Source organism: Chlorocebus sabaeus, chromosome 25, assembly GCF_047675955.1.
Source record: "Chlorocebus sabaeus isolate Y175 chromosome 25, mChlSab1.0.hap1, whole genome shotgun sequence".
Classification (NCBI taxonomy): domain Eukaryota; kingdom Metazoa; phylum Chordata; class Mammalia; order Primates; family Cercopithecidae; genus Chlorocebus; species Chlorocebus sabaeus.
The window spans coordinates 79,674,657-79,689,461 of record NC_132928.1 but is presented as its reverse complement, the minus strand read 5'-3'; the positions used below and the strand labels follow the sequence as shown (position 1 = coordinate 79,689,461).

At 39.1% G+C, this 14,805-nt stretch overlaps 1 protein-coding gene across 1 annotated transcript in view; it reads right to left on the bottom strand.

Annotated features, from left to right (window-relative positions):
- WDR64 (WD repeat domain 64) overlaps positions 1 to 14,805 on the bottom strand; it is a 158,234-nt gene that overhangs the window by 67,724 nt on the left and 75,705 nt on the right. The window contains exon 11 of the mRNA XM_007989939.3: positions 1,700 to 1,826. Coding sequence (XP_007988130.3) covers positions 1,700 to 1,826 — 127 coding nt within the window. The remainder of the gene's footprint in view (positions 1 to 1,699; positions 1,827 to 14,805) is intronic.

Genomic DNA, 14,805 nt, shown 5'->3' with positions numbered 1-14,805 from the left:
AAATGATGCAGTGCCAAGAAAGAATGTGGAGCCAAGAGTTAGAAGCTCTGATATTGAATCTCAGCTCAGTATTTTAACCTTGTGTCCTGCCACTAGTCAGTTGGGTGGTTTGAGATTCAGTTTCACCATTTATAAAATAGAAAAAATAATTACTACCTCATATGGTGGCTGTACAGATCAAATGAAAAAATATATGATTCTAATGGTGGTTGTCTTAATAAAAGTAATAATGATAACAACAGTGACAGTAGCAATGACATATTCTACAAAGCATTTCTAGAACGTGGTACTGCTGTCATTGGGGTTTAGAGGAGTGATGGCTGCTTCATTTGAACCAAAGAATGAATTAAAATCCTAGACATAAGCTTCATGTAATTCTGATGTCAAGTTCATGGTCACAGTAAGTGTCTGCAATTTTGGTGATTAAACAATAGAGCTTTACATTTTTGCAAACAGAGGTGCTATCAGAATGGTATAAAATTGGGAAGAAATCTTGATTTTTCTGTCTTCTATTTCTTTGCCTTACTATTTGAATCCTTAGTGACTATGATGATAAATGGGATGGGAATGCTAAGCCTAGTAATCAAACATGCAAATTGGGGCATTAAGAGAGAAAATTTACTTATAGTCATTAGTATGTTCCTTTTAGAGGAGGTAAAACAGAGAATAGGTGTTTAAACTAAAACTATGTGGAAAGTTCTTTATCAAGTATGAAGTGCTAGTTCACTCCTAATCCAGGAAATAAAAACACTGAATGTCAAAAATAGTTACATTCTCCATCAGCAGAGACAGCACCAACCTCTTCCCTGCCTTAATTAATCCCACAGGAACTCAGAGCAGGTGGCCAGTGGGAAAATGCTTCGGAAATTCACTCTAGTTTTGTGTTCTAGAAGGAGGACCTACTATTAATATAATTCATTTTTATCCTGAAGCATAAAGGTATGCATATAAAAAGTGCTCCCTAGATGTCTAGCAGGGCCCCTTGTTTCTTTAGTAGGCACGACTTTCTAAGAGGCTACAAGAAAAATCAGCAACAAATCTGTTGGCATCAGCACTGGGACTCCATCCTCACTCTCCATTGGTCTTCGTCAAGAGGCAAAGGCTGGTGAAGGTGTCAGCACTTTTCCTACTGAGTAATGACTCGTTACTAGAATGGCATGGGCCCAAATTTCCTCGCTGCAGAAAAGGGGCATTGACTCGGCACGCTGGTGCAGCCACTGTAAGATAGGATCATATTCCTGCTTCAGAGTCAAAACAGAGCTGGGTGTGGGGGCTGGATTTGCCCTCTACGTAGCAACAAGTTATATACATCCCACTTCTTTGCTTAACCCAGGCCCTTCTTCCTAGGTCCAAGAACTTAAAGCAATAACCTGGTATTTTCAGATTATTAAAACTATATTTTCAGGGAGGAAAGATAACTATAGAATTACTCAAATAGAACTTTCTTCCTAGGTTCAAGAACTGAAAGCAATAACCAGCCTGGTATTTTCAGAAAAGTGCAGTTACACATTTCATTCACCCAGCCACAGAAATATATAGGAAAGAGCAGAATTGAATTGAATATCTACTGTCATGAATCATGGTTTTATAAATTACCCTTCAAGTTTTGTTTTTCTTCTAGTTAGTGCTCCAGTGCTAGTTTAAAAAAGGTGAAAAATCAAGACATGAGTTTCATTTGGCATTAACTGTATACACTTACCCGTAATAAGCATGCCGTGATTGGCATCATATATCATGGAGTAAATCTGCATGTCTCCTGGCCCTCCCTGGCTGTCATGGAAGACTTGTAACAGTGAGAGAGTTTGTATATCCCACACCCTGAAAACCTGGAAGAATAACAAACACAGTTCACCACTATTTATACTCACTTTTCCCACCCAAGATATTTAGGTGAATCATTTTCAGTCTGAAATGCGCTCTTATAAACTTATACCAAAGTATTGTATGAGGAACATAAGTTTGCTAAACTCCAATTTAGTTCCGGGTTGGATTATTGTCCATTAATATCAGAGGAAAATGGCAGCAGTGATTAAAACTTTGCTTAAAGGTAAACCTTTAGGAATTGGATTTTTCTATCATTATAGGGCAGGAACATAGCATTTATTACTCTTTAAGAACGTGGAAGAATAATAAAAGATCATGACTTACAGTTGAATTTAAAGTCACATTTCTCTTTGTAGTATGGATGAGAAAATAGGGAGAGGACATATTTTAAGTGGAAGCTTTCAAATTGCTCTCTTATGACAATGGAAACATCTTACTAAGTGAAGTTACTAAAAACCTCCCTCTCCACTTGCCCAGAGATGTAAGAATTATAAAAGCAGTTTTTAGGGATGGTATAGACATACTAGGAGTATGAGAATATAGGTTTTTAAAACTATCTTTTGAGGGAGGAAAGAAAACTCTGTAATTACTGAAATAGAACTTGAGTTGATATCAGAGAATAGAAAGAACAATGAAGCACAAATTTAGCAAAATTAGGTTAAATTAAGGTTAAATTAGGTTAAATTAAGTTTGTGATCTGAAAGAACTGGTCTTAGCTTCTTTATTATTCTGCTTTTTTAGTAAGTTAGTGTTATTGAATTTCAGAAATAAGTGTTGACTGATCAATAATTACATTTCTTCAGTTATAGAAACTGGGGGGAGATTACATTTTCTAGCTATACATCAGCCCTTAAATAATATTTTCATGTTATAGTAAATTTATTAACCTATTAAATTGGAGTATTTGTTGAGTAAATGGGTGACCATTAACAGAACTACATATAAAACTTGAGTAAGTCGTTTAGTTAAGAGAGCTACTAACTTCTAATTAGAGGCACTTATAATTGAGTTCATTATAAGTTAATTAGGTTCAAATCTTCACTATTACTACGGCAGGTTAGTCCTGACGTGTAAGAACACAAAATCGTCTAGGTCCTGGGACTTGGAGAACATTGTCGAGGAGCTTTTGCTCAAATGTAAACCCTCTGTAGGCTAGTATCACTCAGAACTTGTACTGTTGAAATTTATTTTATTTGTTCTAGTGAAAATGCCAATTTTGAAAGAGTAGCTAGAACATTGAGCCTTTTCAGGCTTTTGCATCATAAAGTAAACAAGTATAATGGATTATATGGATTTCAATCCAGAGCATAGAATGAGAGACAAGTAGAGGAAGAGACACAAAAGTGGATTCAAGGAGTTCACTAAAAAATGTGTTTCTATGCAAACTGTTTTTTATTTTATTGCCTCGGCTAAGGTATGTTCATGGTGGGCAGTCTTTCTGCTGTATGTATATACATTCTGAATTGTAATTGACAAAAAGAACAAGAGACTAGGCAAAGGAGGATTAGGGTTTCAATTCTAGTTCATCACTTAAACTCGTTGAGTCTGTTTTCTTGTTTCTTCAATGGCCGTGATGACATCAGCAGCATTTACCTTATTTAATTGATGTGATTATGTTTTGAAATCTGTGATGTTCTCTAGAGTTATTATGTTTGCTTTTGTCTTCTTCCCCTTCTTTAGTGTGCAGTTCTTTGGGTCTTCCCTGTGTGTTTTAGAGAAGTGGCAGTTGTTGGGCTGTGGGAGGCACAAAAACCTTCTGCGTCATGCTGCTCCTACCCTCTAGGTTTTTTGCTGCCCTCTCCCTGTATGCCTTCTTTGCTACTGTCATACCAAAGTGTTTTGCATTTCCAAAAAGCTTCTTATTCTGGTCTCTGTGCATTCACACGAACTCTTCCTTTCATCTGCGATTTCCTCTCAAAGGCCTTCTCTATCTAGCTAACTCCTACTCTTTTTTAAAAAACTCTTCCATAAAGAGAACTAAAGAGTTCAGGTCAGAATAGTGCTAAAAGTTTTTGCTTTGATGAGCTATTTCCTCTCCAAACACACAGAAAATATATATTCAAAAAAGCAAAAAGAAACAGCAGGGCCCCAAAGCAAGATCTATCTCTCTAGATCCAAACGAGAGAGACGCATAAAGCAATGAATGGACTGAAGCCTCAGACCTGGGTGCTTGGTCTCGAGCAGGCAATGGCAGCTGAGCAGCTTCTGCAGACAGACAGGACCAGAAGACTTCCATGCCTGGGCTCCACGGCCGAGGGAGCAGCAGGTCTTCCAGTTCAGAAAAGCAACAGGCTGTGCTCTGTCCTTACCTGGATGTGTAGCTTTTTCAAAGATATGAGACCAGTGAGGGTGGGGCACATCACTTTTTGACTAGGAACTAAAGCAAGGTAACCTCTGGCTCAGGGACAAGAACTATTTCTGAACTGGGACCTAAAGGGACAGGTAGAGGAAAGTATAGATTGGAAGGAGTGAGCATATAGACACACACACACGCACACACGCGCGCGCGCACAGAGAGAGAGGGAGACAGACTGGGAGCAGTGGCTCACATCTGTAATCCCAGACACACACACACGCACACGCGCACACACACACACACAGAGAGAGAGAGAGAGAGGCTGGGAGCAGTGGCTCACATCTGTAATCCCAGACACACACACACATAGAGAGAGAGAGAGAGAGAGAGAGAGAGAGAGAGAGGCTGGGAGCAGTGGCTCACATCTGTAATCCTAGCCCTTTGGTAGGCCAAGGCAGGCGGATCACTTGAGGTCAGGAGTTCGAGACCAGCCTGGCCAACATGGTAAAACTCTGTTTCTACTAAAAATACAAAAATTAGCCAAGCGTGATGGTGCACGCCTGTAATCCCAGCTACTCAGGAGGCTGAGATAGGAGAACTGCTTGAACCCAGGAGGTGGAAGTTGCAGTGAGCCAAGATTGTGCCATAGCACTGCAGCTTGGATGACAGAGAGAGATTCCATAGCAAAAAAAAAAAGAAAGAGAGAGAGACAGATAGAGAACTAGGGAACTAAATATTAAAAGAAGACTATACTTTTTAGAAAAATGTAGGGGGTATCTTCAAGAACTTCAGAGTTGGAAGGGATTTCTTAAATAAACACAAAAAGCATAAGCCATAAACACTTTAAAAATTAAAATTAAAAACTTCTGTTCAACCAAAGCAACAAGCACAAAGATACAAAGTGTAGAAACTACTCAAATGTTCATTGACCAACTTAGACAAATAATATGTGCTGCATTCATACAACAGGATTCCATCAGCAGTGAAAACCAATGAACTGGAGCTATATGTAACAGCATGAATAAATACCAAAATAGAGCGTTGAGGGAAAAACTGCAGTAGGGTGTATGCATTACAATATTTATACTATAAATATTATATAAAACATGCAAAATAAAACTATATCCGGGACACTTGCACTAATGGTGTAAAAACAGGGTGCTGGTTAAAAATTAACAAAAACTCAAAAAAATTAATCTTTAAACGACTTTCATTGGACACCCTTCCAATCAGATGTTCTTTCTCTGGATGCCTACAATATAGTCATGTGCTGCTTAAGGACAGGGATATGTTCTGAGAAATGTGTCCTTAGGCGATTTTGCCATTGTGTGAACATCATAGAGTATACTTACACAAACCTAGCAGGTATAGCCTACCAGACACCCAGGCTATATGGTATAGTTATATGGTCACCATCATATATGCAGTCCATCATTGACAGAAACACGGTTATGCAGCACATTACTACCTGTCTATATTAATAGCAATTAGCAATTATAACATGATGACTCATTCGGTGGCCTTCTCTACTAGACTATAACTCTCGTGGGGGGAGGAGCCACAGTCTGTTTGACTCTTTTTTTCCCAATGTCTTATGTATTCTGTTTAGCTTGATTGGTTAGTCAGTTTTTGGTCTTATTCTCTGTCTTGGTCAAATAGGAATTTATATGGCTTCACACTATACAGACAATACATTTTAAATTTAATAAATCCATTAATAAATAGGACAACCTCAGAAAACATCATCTATTTACTTTATTCTTAGGTGATCACAAGATATTAGTTGCTTTGGGGAAAGAGAGTAGTGATATTTGTGAAGCCCAAATATCTGAGAGAGGTGAATTCAGAAAGTTTATTTTGCGGAGGTTGAGGACACATGCCCGTGACATAGCCTCACTCAGGAGGTACTCAGGACATGTGCCCACAGTGGTCGGGGCACAAGCTTGGTTTTGTGCATTGTAGGGAGACATGAGAGATCAGTTAATAGATGTAAGATGTACGTTGGTTAAGTCTGGACAGGCAGGACAGCTCAAGCAGGGAGGGGCTCTCAGGTCACAGGTAGGTAAGAGACACACGGTTGCATCCTTTTAACTTTCTGATTAGCCTTTCCAAGGAGGGCAATCAGATGTGCATTTATCTCAGGGAGCAGAGGGATGAATTGCATAGAATGGGAGGCAGGTTTGCCCTAAGCAGCTCCCAGATTGACTTTTCCCTTTAGCTTAGTGATTTTTGGCCCCCAAGGCTTACTTTCCTTTCACGTGTTAATTAGGCTCTAGTCTTCTTTCACTTATTCCCCTGGAGGTTGTCAGTGTTCTCATCGCAGGTATTAGTGATGCAAAGCTTGGCAGGACAGAAATGGAGCCAGGTCAGCACTGAGGGGGTTTAGGAAGAACACAAGGGGCAAAACATGGCAGAAGCAGACTAAACTGGTATAAAAGGAGACTGAGTGGCTTTACGGCAGGGAAATGTCGTTAAGACTTGTAGAGAAAATCAAGGAGGACAGGTGGCTTCTACTAAAGAGGCCAGGGCAGAATGGAACATTTATAAGTTATAAATTAAATATTATATACATATATGTATATATGCATTATATATAATATATGAATTGTATGCATATAAATTGAAATTATTTTTAAAATGTATCTTCTAGTTGTAGTAAAAATAATAATGATGATCTTCTCTTCTCTTCTCTTCTCCTCTCTTCTCTTTTTTGAGACAGAGTCTCACTCTGTTGCCCAGGCTGGAGTGCAATGACATGATCTCAGCTCACTGAAACCTCCACCTCCTGGGTTCAAGCAATTTTCCAGCCTCAGCTTCCCGCGTGCCTGGGATTACAGGTACCTGCCACCACACCCGGCTAAATTTTGTATTTTTAGTAGAGATGAGGTTTCACCTTGTTGGCCAGGCTGGTCTCGAACTCCTGACCTGAGGTGATCCATCCACCTTGGCCTCCCAAAGTGCTGGGATTACAGGTGTGAGCCACTGTGCCGGCCAATAATGATTTTCAGATGCATTGGGAATGGAGTGAGATGGAGGGATTTTTTTTTAACATTGGGAAAAACATTCAACTATAAGGTTGAGTGTTTTGAGGGTAATTTGGTAATTGAAGTCACTTATCATAAAATATCAAAGAAAAGGACAAGAGAAAGACTTCTCCTGGAGCCTTTTGTAAGAATGAATTAATAAATACTGATGAAGTGGAAGAAGTTTAAAAATATATACATGTGTGTACCCAAAGTGAGGATTGTTTTGAATCAACTATATTTCCTGGCATTTCTTCCTGCAAACTTTATGCCAATTATTATTGTCCAAATGTATTAATAAAGTAAGTGGGTTTGTTGTTGTTGTCATTTTTGTTTTTGTTTTTGTTTTGAGACAGAGTTTCACTCTTGGTTCCTTAGGCTGGAGTGCAATGGCACTATCTCAGCTCACTGCAACCTCTGCCTCGCAGGTTCAAGTGATTCTCCTGCCTCAGCTTCCCATGTAGCTGGGGTTACAGAAGCCCACCACCACGCCTGGCTAACTTTTGTATTTTTAGTAGAGATGGGGTTTCACCATGTTGGCCAGGCTGATCTCAAACTCCTGACTTCAAGTTATCCACCCACCTCAACCTCCCAAAGTGCTGGGATTACAGGTGTGAGCCACCGCGCCCATCCAGGTATCTGTTTTTTGATGGGTGTTTATTATAGAGTGACTAGAGCAGAATGTCTGATTTATAAGAAGATGCAACACTAACAAGTCATACAAAATTCATTATACATCAAATAATTATGAAATTCTAGCCTAGGTGTTACAGGTACAAAGATTAATAGAAGCTCCGTTGTTCTTGAGTAGATCTAAGTCTCGCCAGGAGAGTAGATAGATGAAAATGGTGACACTGCATTGTGAGAAACACTTGAATGGAAGTTTGAACATTATTCTATAATGACAATTGTACCAGTAGAAATCTTTAGAATTAGAACCACAGTATCATTTAGATAGAGCAAGGGGTCTGGGGAATTCACCATTTTCTGTTTTTAAAGGAAAATCAGAATGTAGCCTGCCTTTCTAATTTTACCCAATGGCTACAAGAGGCTAATGAGATTTTTAGTCCGCAAATGAATCAAATCAGGGTCACTCAATTGATTACATGATTTTACGTTAAGGAGCCTGAAGATATATGAGCTTATGAAACTCTTTCGAGAGTTAACACAGTACTACAGACAAATGATGCATTTGAAAATCAGGGTATGTATCACAGTACAGTATAAATGGCAGCATTCAACACTGTTTAGGAAATTCAATGCTAAATGTATTTATTAAGTTCTTACACATTACTTAATAAGAAAAAATATTTTTAGCACTGTAGGTAGAACCAAACCTGTTAATTTTATCTTCTTGTTTTTACATTTTCCCTGTGTGATAACCGGCAAATAGAAAATGAAGACATCCAGCATGTCTTTAAAAATTAACTTTAATTACCAAACTAATGTTCCTAGTAAACAGATTCAAACAGTACAAAACCAGAGTTCTCCTTCCCACCTACCACTTAACGCCGTACTCCTCAATCCCACTGCTTAGGTAATAATTGCTGGAAGATACCACTTCGGGAGGCAGACTATCTCAGTTGAATCCTGATTCACCTCCAATAACTGTGTGCACTTGGGCAAATCTCTTAACTTCTCTGAGCCTTAGTTATCACACTTGTAGGGAGAATAATACCAGTACCTATCTCAACCTATCTCATAGGGTTGTTATGAACATTAAATGAGTTCATATATATGAAGAGCTTACATCTATGTTGGGACATATTTATGTACTTAGATTTACCTCTTTCTTTTTTTTTTTTTTAAGAGACGAGGTCTCTTTATGTTGCCCGGGTTGGTCTTGAACTCATGAGCTCAAGTGATCTTTCTGCTTCAGCCTCCTGCATAGCTGGGACTGCAGGATGCACCACTGTGCTTGGCTTTATCTCATTCTTTTAGTGGCTGAATAGTATTCTGTTTGTGAATGCTCCATAGTTTCTTGTAATTAGTTCCCTGTTCATATGTATTATATTTCTTTATTTTCTTCTATTAAAGCAGTAGTGAACCTCTTTGCACGTATATTTTTGTAAAGTACACTGGCTTTGTAAAGCAATGTAGATATAGCTGAATGATAAATTCCTACAAATAGAATGCTTGTGTCAAAGGGTGTGAATACTTTGAGTTTTGAGAGATATACCAGGTCAACCTTGCCTTTTGAGAAGATTCCAGGTAGTTTGATAACTTCCTGATTTCAAGTTGCACAATCAAGGTCAATTTTCCTGGTCCAGTTTAACAGGAAAATTGAACTTGATGTCTGTGTCATTCCTAGGTTTGGTCATCAAAGATTTGGGGCAGCTATGCTTTATTTACTCAAGTAGATTTTTAGCTTCTTTTGGACAAAGATCACATCAAAATATAAATAGGCACAGAGCCTAATACACTCTCAGGCATTTAGCAGGGGGTCATATATTGGTTGACATATTAATGCATAGAAAGTTGGGATTCCTAGTTGTACAGCCCTGAGACACAGTTTACCAGCCAAGAAACAATGCGAGGGAACCACATTTTGTGAGAGAGAAAAGATTAACGTCAGTAGAATACCCAGATAGTTACCTTAGGGAGGCTGTAGTGAATATGTGTATGTGTGTGTGCAGGGGTTCTGAAAGCTGGTAGAGGTGTCTAGAGAAAGTCTAGAGGATAAAATAAAGATACTCAGAAACACAATAAGAATTAACAAAGAGTCCCAAAGGGCAGCAATCACAAACAGCCTGCCTCATCTTAAGTAAATGTGCAATCATAGCTAAGAGCTCCTGGTTATAGAAGTGTGATAGCCACACTCAGAAGGAAGCCTCATGTAGGGACTGCTTCCTGGTCTTGGTAGGCATGTTTGCCCCCAGGACTCAGAGCCCTCCACAGGGTCTTCCTTTGAAGGTTGTCAAGGAGCCATCCTGTGTGATGAACTAAAGAAAAAGCAACAAGACCTGCACATAAGCAAAAAGTATTGCAAGTTGAGAACTGAATTCCAAAGCATGTGCCCTCGCCCCTTTTCCTTAGTTTTTATTTTTTCTTCCTAGATGGCCACTCACATTTTATGTTTCCTAATACATAATTTGTCTTCCCCAGAAAATTTTCCTACAGTCACTCAGGAAGGTTTTCAAACAAGTCTTACTCTTAAGAACGTTGCAAACAGTTTACTCAAAAGGGAATGTCCCAAGCCACAGAACGAGGACACAAGGTAGTAAAATATAAAGGCAGTGAAACCAGGTTCTCAATCATGGATGTTTCCAATTATCAAAAAAACAAGAAAAATAAACTTTTGAACTTATGTCATTTACGATAATCCCATACAAACAGAAAGCACAGGGAACTAAAGCAAGGAAAGATTTCAAATTTTTAAAACTTAAAGGTAACATTTTAAATTGTTAGTTTTTCTTTCTATCTCCAGATTTATTTCAAATGTACACATTTCTCATTCATGAAAAGGGAAAAAACCCTCCATTTTTGTCTTAGTGAAGGCTTTGTGCATGACTCGATATTTCACTTCGACGTAAAGGATAGATAGGATGGCTGGGAATGGGAGGAGAATTGTTTCAGACAAAGACGGGAATGCATAAAGCCTTTGGAGAAGCATTTAGTGAAGCTTGAAATTTCTGAAGCCAAACAAAGCTGAAAAGATATTCTGGTTCCAGATCCTGGAGAACCTTAAGAACTAGAAAAAATAAATTGAACTTTATTTGTAAGGCATGAGGGGCCTTTGAATATACATGAGAAGGGAATGACAAGGTTATAAATGGGTTGGAGGAAGATCAACATGGCCATACAATATCTGGATGGTTTGGGGAGAGAAGAAACTGAAGATAAGAGGTCTACAATGGGCCTACAAAGAGCCTACAAAGAGGTTTCTAATGGGCCACCTGCAACTAGGATCCCCTTGGTGGATGGGTCTGAACCAAGGCCATGACTCTGGGAAGAAGAATAAGGTAATTTATAGGAGACACATTTTAGAGACTTCAAACTGACCAGTGGCAAGGCTTATGGAGATAGAAGGATCAAAGGTGACTTTGAAGTTGGATCACAGCTCACTGGGAAACAAATGATACCATTAACAGAGGAAAATCAGAAGTAAGGAAGAGAAGACTTGAAGTAGAAAATAAATTCACTTTTAGGTATGCAGAATTTTTTTTAAAGATAACTGCCTTTGAAGATATGCAGACTCACAATCTAGTCAAACTGCCTTTTCTCAGGTTTCTACATACCACTTCCAAAGTGAAAATGTACAAAAAACAGCAAGTTTTACACACATTTATAACCTGTTATAAGTTATCGAAGTATGTAAATTTCTCCCCTTCAGAGAAAAAAAAAAGAAGAGAATCAGCCTTTTGGTCTGTAGAGCTGTGTTTGAGAAGGTTTCCAACCATTGCTCCCATTGCTTTTGCTGATGAAATGAAAGTAAGTGAAGATTATATTTGTCTCTGCATTTTTCAACATTTGTCAGTTATTCTTCAGGTGTAATAGATGTGGCATATCTGTTCAATACTTGGGTTCTGTGACTAGACATACAATTTTAGCAGTTGGGGAAGAAAATAATGTCCTGGTGGAAAGACTGCAAAATTAGAAGAAAGAATGAAAATCTTGCTATTTTAAGAGCATAGGAAAAGGCAGGTAGTGGGCACACAACTACACATGGTGATTTATGTGCTTTCTGCTTAATGTGATGAAAGCTAATTTATATGAAATAGTTTGAAGGGATGTTGTCAGTTCCCTTTTCTGTAAATCATAATAATATAGCTTTGATAAAAAAAACCAAAACATGTATGTGCCTAGTTTGCTTTTTTTTTTTCTTTTTTGATACCGAGTCTCGCTCTGTTGCCCAGGCTGGAGTGCAGTGGTGCAATCTCGGCTCACTGCAACCTCCACCTCCCAGGTTCAAGTGATTCTCCTGCCTCAGCCTCCCAAGTAGCTGGGGTTACAGGTGCCTGCCACCATGCCCAGCTAATTTTTGTATTTTTAGTAGTGACAGGGTTTCACCACATTGGCCAGGCTGATCTCGACTCCTAACCTCAAATAATCCACCCACCTCGGCCTCCCAAAGTGCTGGGATTACAGGCATGAACTACTGCACCTAGCCTAGTTCGCTCTTCTTTCTGCCTAAATCGCCCTTTTCCTTTTCCTAGCTCTTCATGGGGCTGGTTTGCCTGATCGTTCAGGCTTCAGCTTTTATGTCACCTCCTCACAGGTGAGATTCAATCGCACTGCACCGTAATGTTTTCTATTTCTTTTCTTCTTTTTCTTTGTTTTTGTAGAGATGGGGTCTTTCTATTTTGCCTAGGCTGGTTTTGAACTTCTGGCCTCAAGCAATCCTCCTGTCTCAAAGTGCTGGGATTACAAGCATGAGCCATTACATCCAGCCCTGTTTTCCTATTTCTTACCATAGTTATCATACTGTTTTCTCGTGTATTTGTTACTTTGCTTGTTTGTCTCTCTCTTCCCCTAGCATGTCAACTTTCTCATTGCAGGGCCCTGGTTCTCCTTGTTCAATGCTTTGTCTCTAGAACTCAGAACTCAGAACAGTATCTAACACAATAGACACTCAAGAAATAAATAAATATTTGCTAAATAACCAAATGAATGACCTCCTTTCATCTTTATGATGGCCCTCTAGGCTAAACATTCTTACATTTACAGATGAAGAAACCAAGTGGAAAGATATTAAGTAATTTTCCCAAGTGGTGCTACGGAGATGCATGAATGAGTATCATTTTAATACACTCATTACATTTAAAAGAAATAGGAGAAGTTCTCTCTTCTCTCTCTTCATCTCTGAGCATGAGTGATCTCAACTTTTGTTAGAAAGATATCTTATTTCTCTTTAAATTATCTGTAGGAGACTCCAGGTCTCAGTCATAACATGTTTTTAGTTTTAGTGTCTCAAAACCTTCACTGTTTTTCCAGTACTACTTAAAAAAATTAAAGTTTCCTAAGCTGGGCATGGTGGTTCACACCTGTAATCCCAGCACTTTGGGGGGCTGAGGCAGGTGGATCACCTGAGGTCAGGAGTTTGAGACCAGCCTGGCCAACATGACAAAACCCCATCTCTACTAAAAATACAAAAATCAGCTGGGCATGGTGGCAGGAGCCTGTAATCCCAGCTACTTGGGAGGCTGAGGCGGGAGAATAGCTTGAACCTGGGAGACAGAGGTTGCAGTGAGCTGAGATGGTGCCATTGCACTCCAGCCTGGGCAACAAGAGTGAAACTTCATCTCAAAAAAAAAAAAAAAAGTTTCCTTATTACAAAGTAACGTATATTTACTATTAAAAAAACGAAGAGAAAACAAAAGAAAAAAAATCCATTCATGTATATTCACGAACTTGTTAGCCTCACTAAAACATCTTGCTTTAATCATCTCCAATAACATATGATAGACACGTTATGTTTTAAAATTGATTACTTACATATTATTGTATTTTATATATTATTTAGATATTTTCATATCACTATTCATTTACATAATGTTGAATGTCTATGTGATATTTCTATTATATATGAGGATACAGCATAATTTACTGAATCAAAGCCTTTTTTTCCTCTTGAATTTTACTTTATTGGTACATCACCCTAATTATCTTTCATTATTGAGGTGTAATCTATTTACCTTAAAACTCACCCGTTTTTAGTGTAAGGTTCTGTGAGTTTTAGTCAATTTAAATAATTGTGCAACCATTATCATAATCTTTTTTTTTTTTAAAGATGGTGTCTCACTATGTTGCCCAGGCTGGTCTCGAACTCCTGGGCTCAAGCGATCCTCCCACCTTGACCTCCCAAAGTGCCAGGATTACAAGCATGAGCCACTATGTGCAGCCCCTTACTCTTTTTTAAAAATTAATTTTATTAATGTATTCTTAAACCCTATATAGCCAAATTGTTATCACTTCAATATATAATCAATGTAAAAACGATTGACCCAGTGCCATGGTTCAGGCCTATACTAGTGCTTTGAGGCAGGAGGATCACTTGAGCCCAGGAGTTCCAGCAACTTAACAAGACCCCATCTCTACCAAAATTTAAAAATTAGCAAATTAGAGAGACCTACAAAAAATAAGAGAGCTCTCTACAAAAAATAAAAATAATTAGCTTTGTATGGTGGCCCCCACCTGTAGTCACAGCTCCTGGGGAGGCTGAGGTGGGAGGATCCCTCCAGCCCTGTAGGTCAAGGCAGCAGACAGCCTCCAGGCTGCAGTGAGCCCCATTGCGCCATGCCACTGTACTCTAGCCTGGACGACAGAGCAAGATCCTGTCTCAAAAAAATTGAGGAGTTTTTTTTTGGCGGGTGGGGGAGATACTGAATCTTTGAAGTCTTGTGTATTTTACACTCACAGCAGACCTCAGTTCAGACTAGTCATGTTTTAAGAATTTGCGGCTACCATATTGGCAGGTGAGGGCTGCTGGCCCTGCTGGTGAAGCCTACAGGTCAGGAGGTCATGTCCTCAGCTATGAGCTGGAGGAGGCAGGTGCTGGGTGCATTTTCCTCTCTAGCCTGGGAGGAACCCCTCAAAGGTCCTTAGAGTCTTTCCCTTGGCAAGCACGGGCTCCAGGGAGATTCACATAGTTCCGTGAGCATGGAGGGAACGACTGGGCCTTGGAGATCCTGATTGCTTCCATCGAAGGGTTTTGCATTGGGT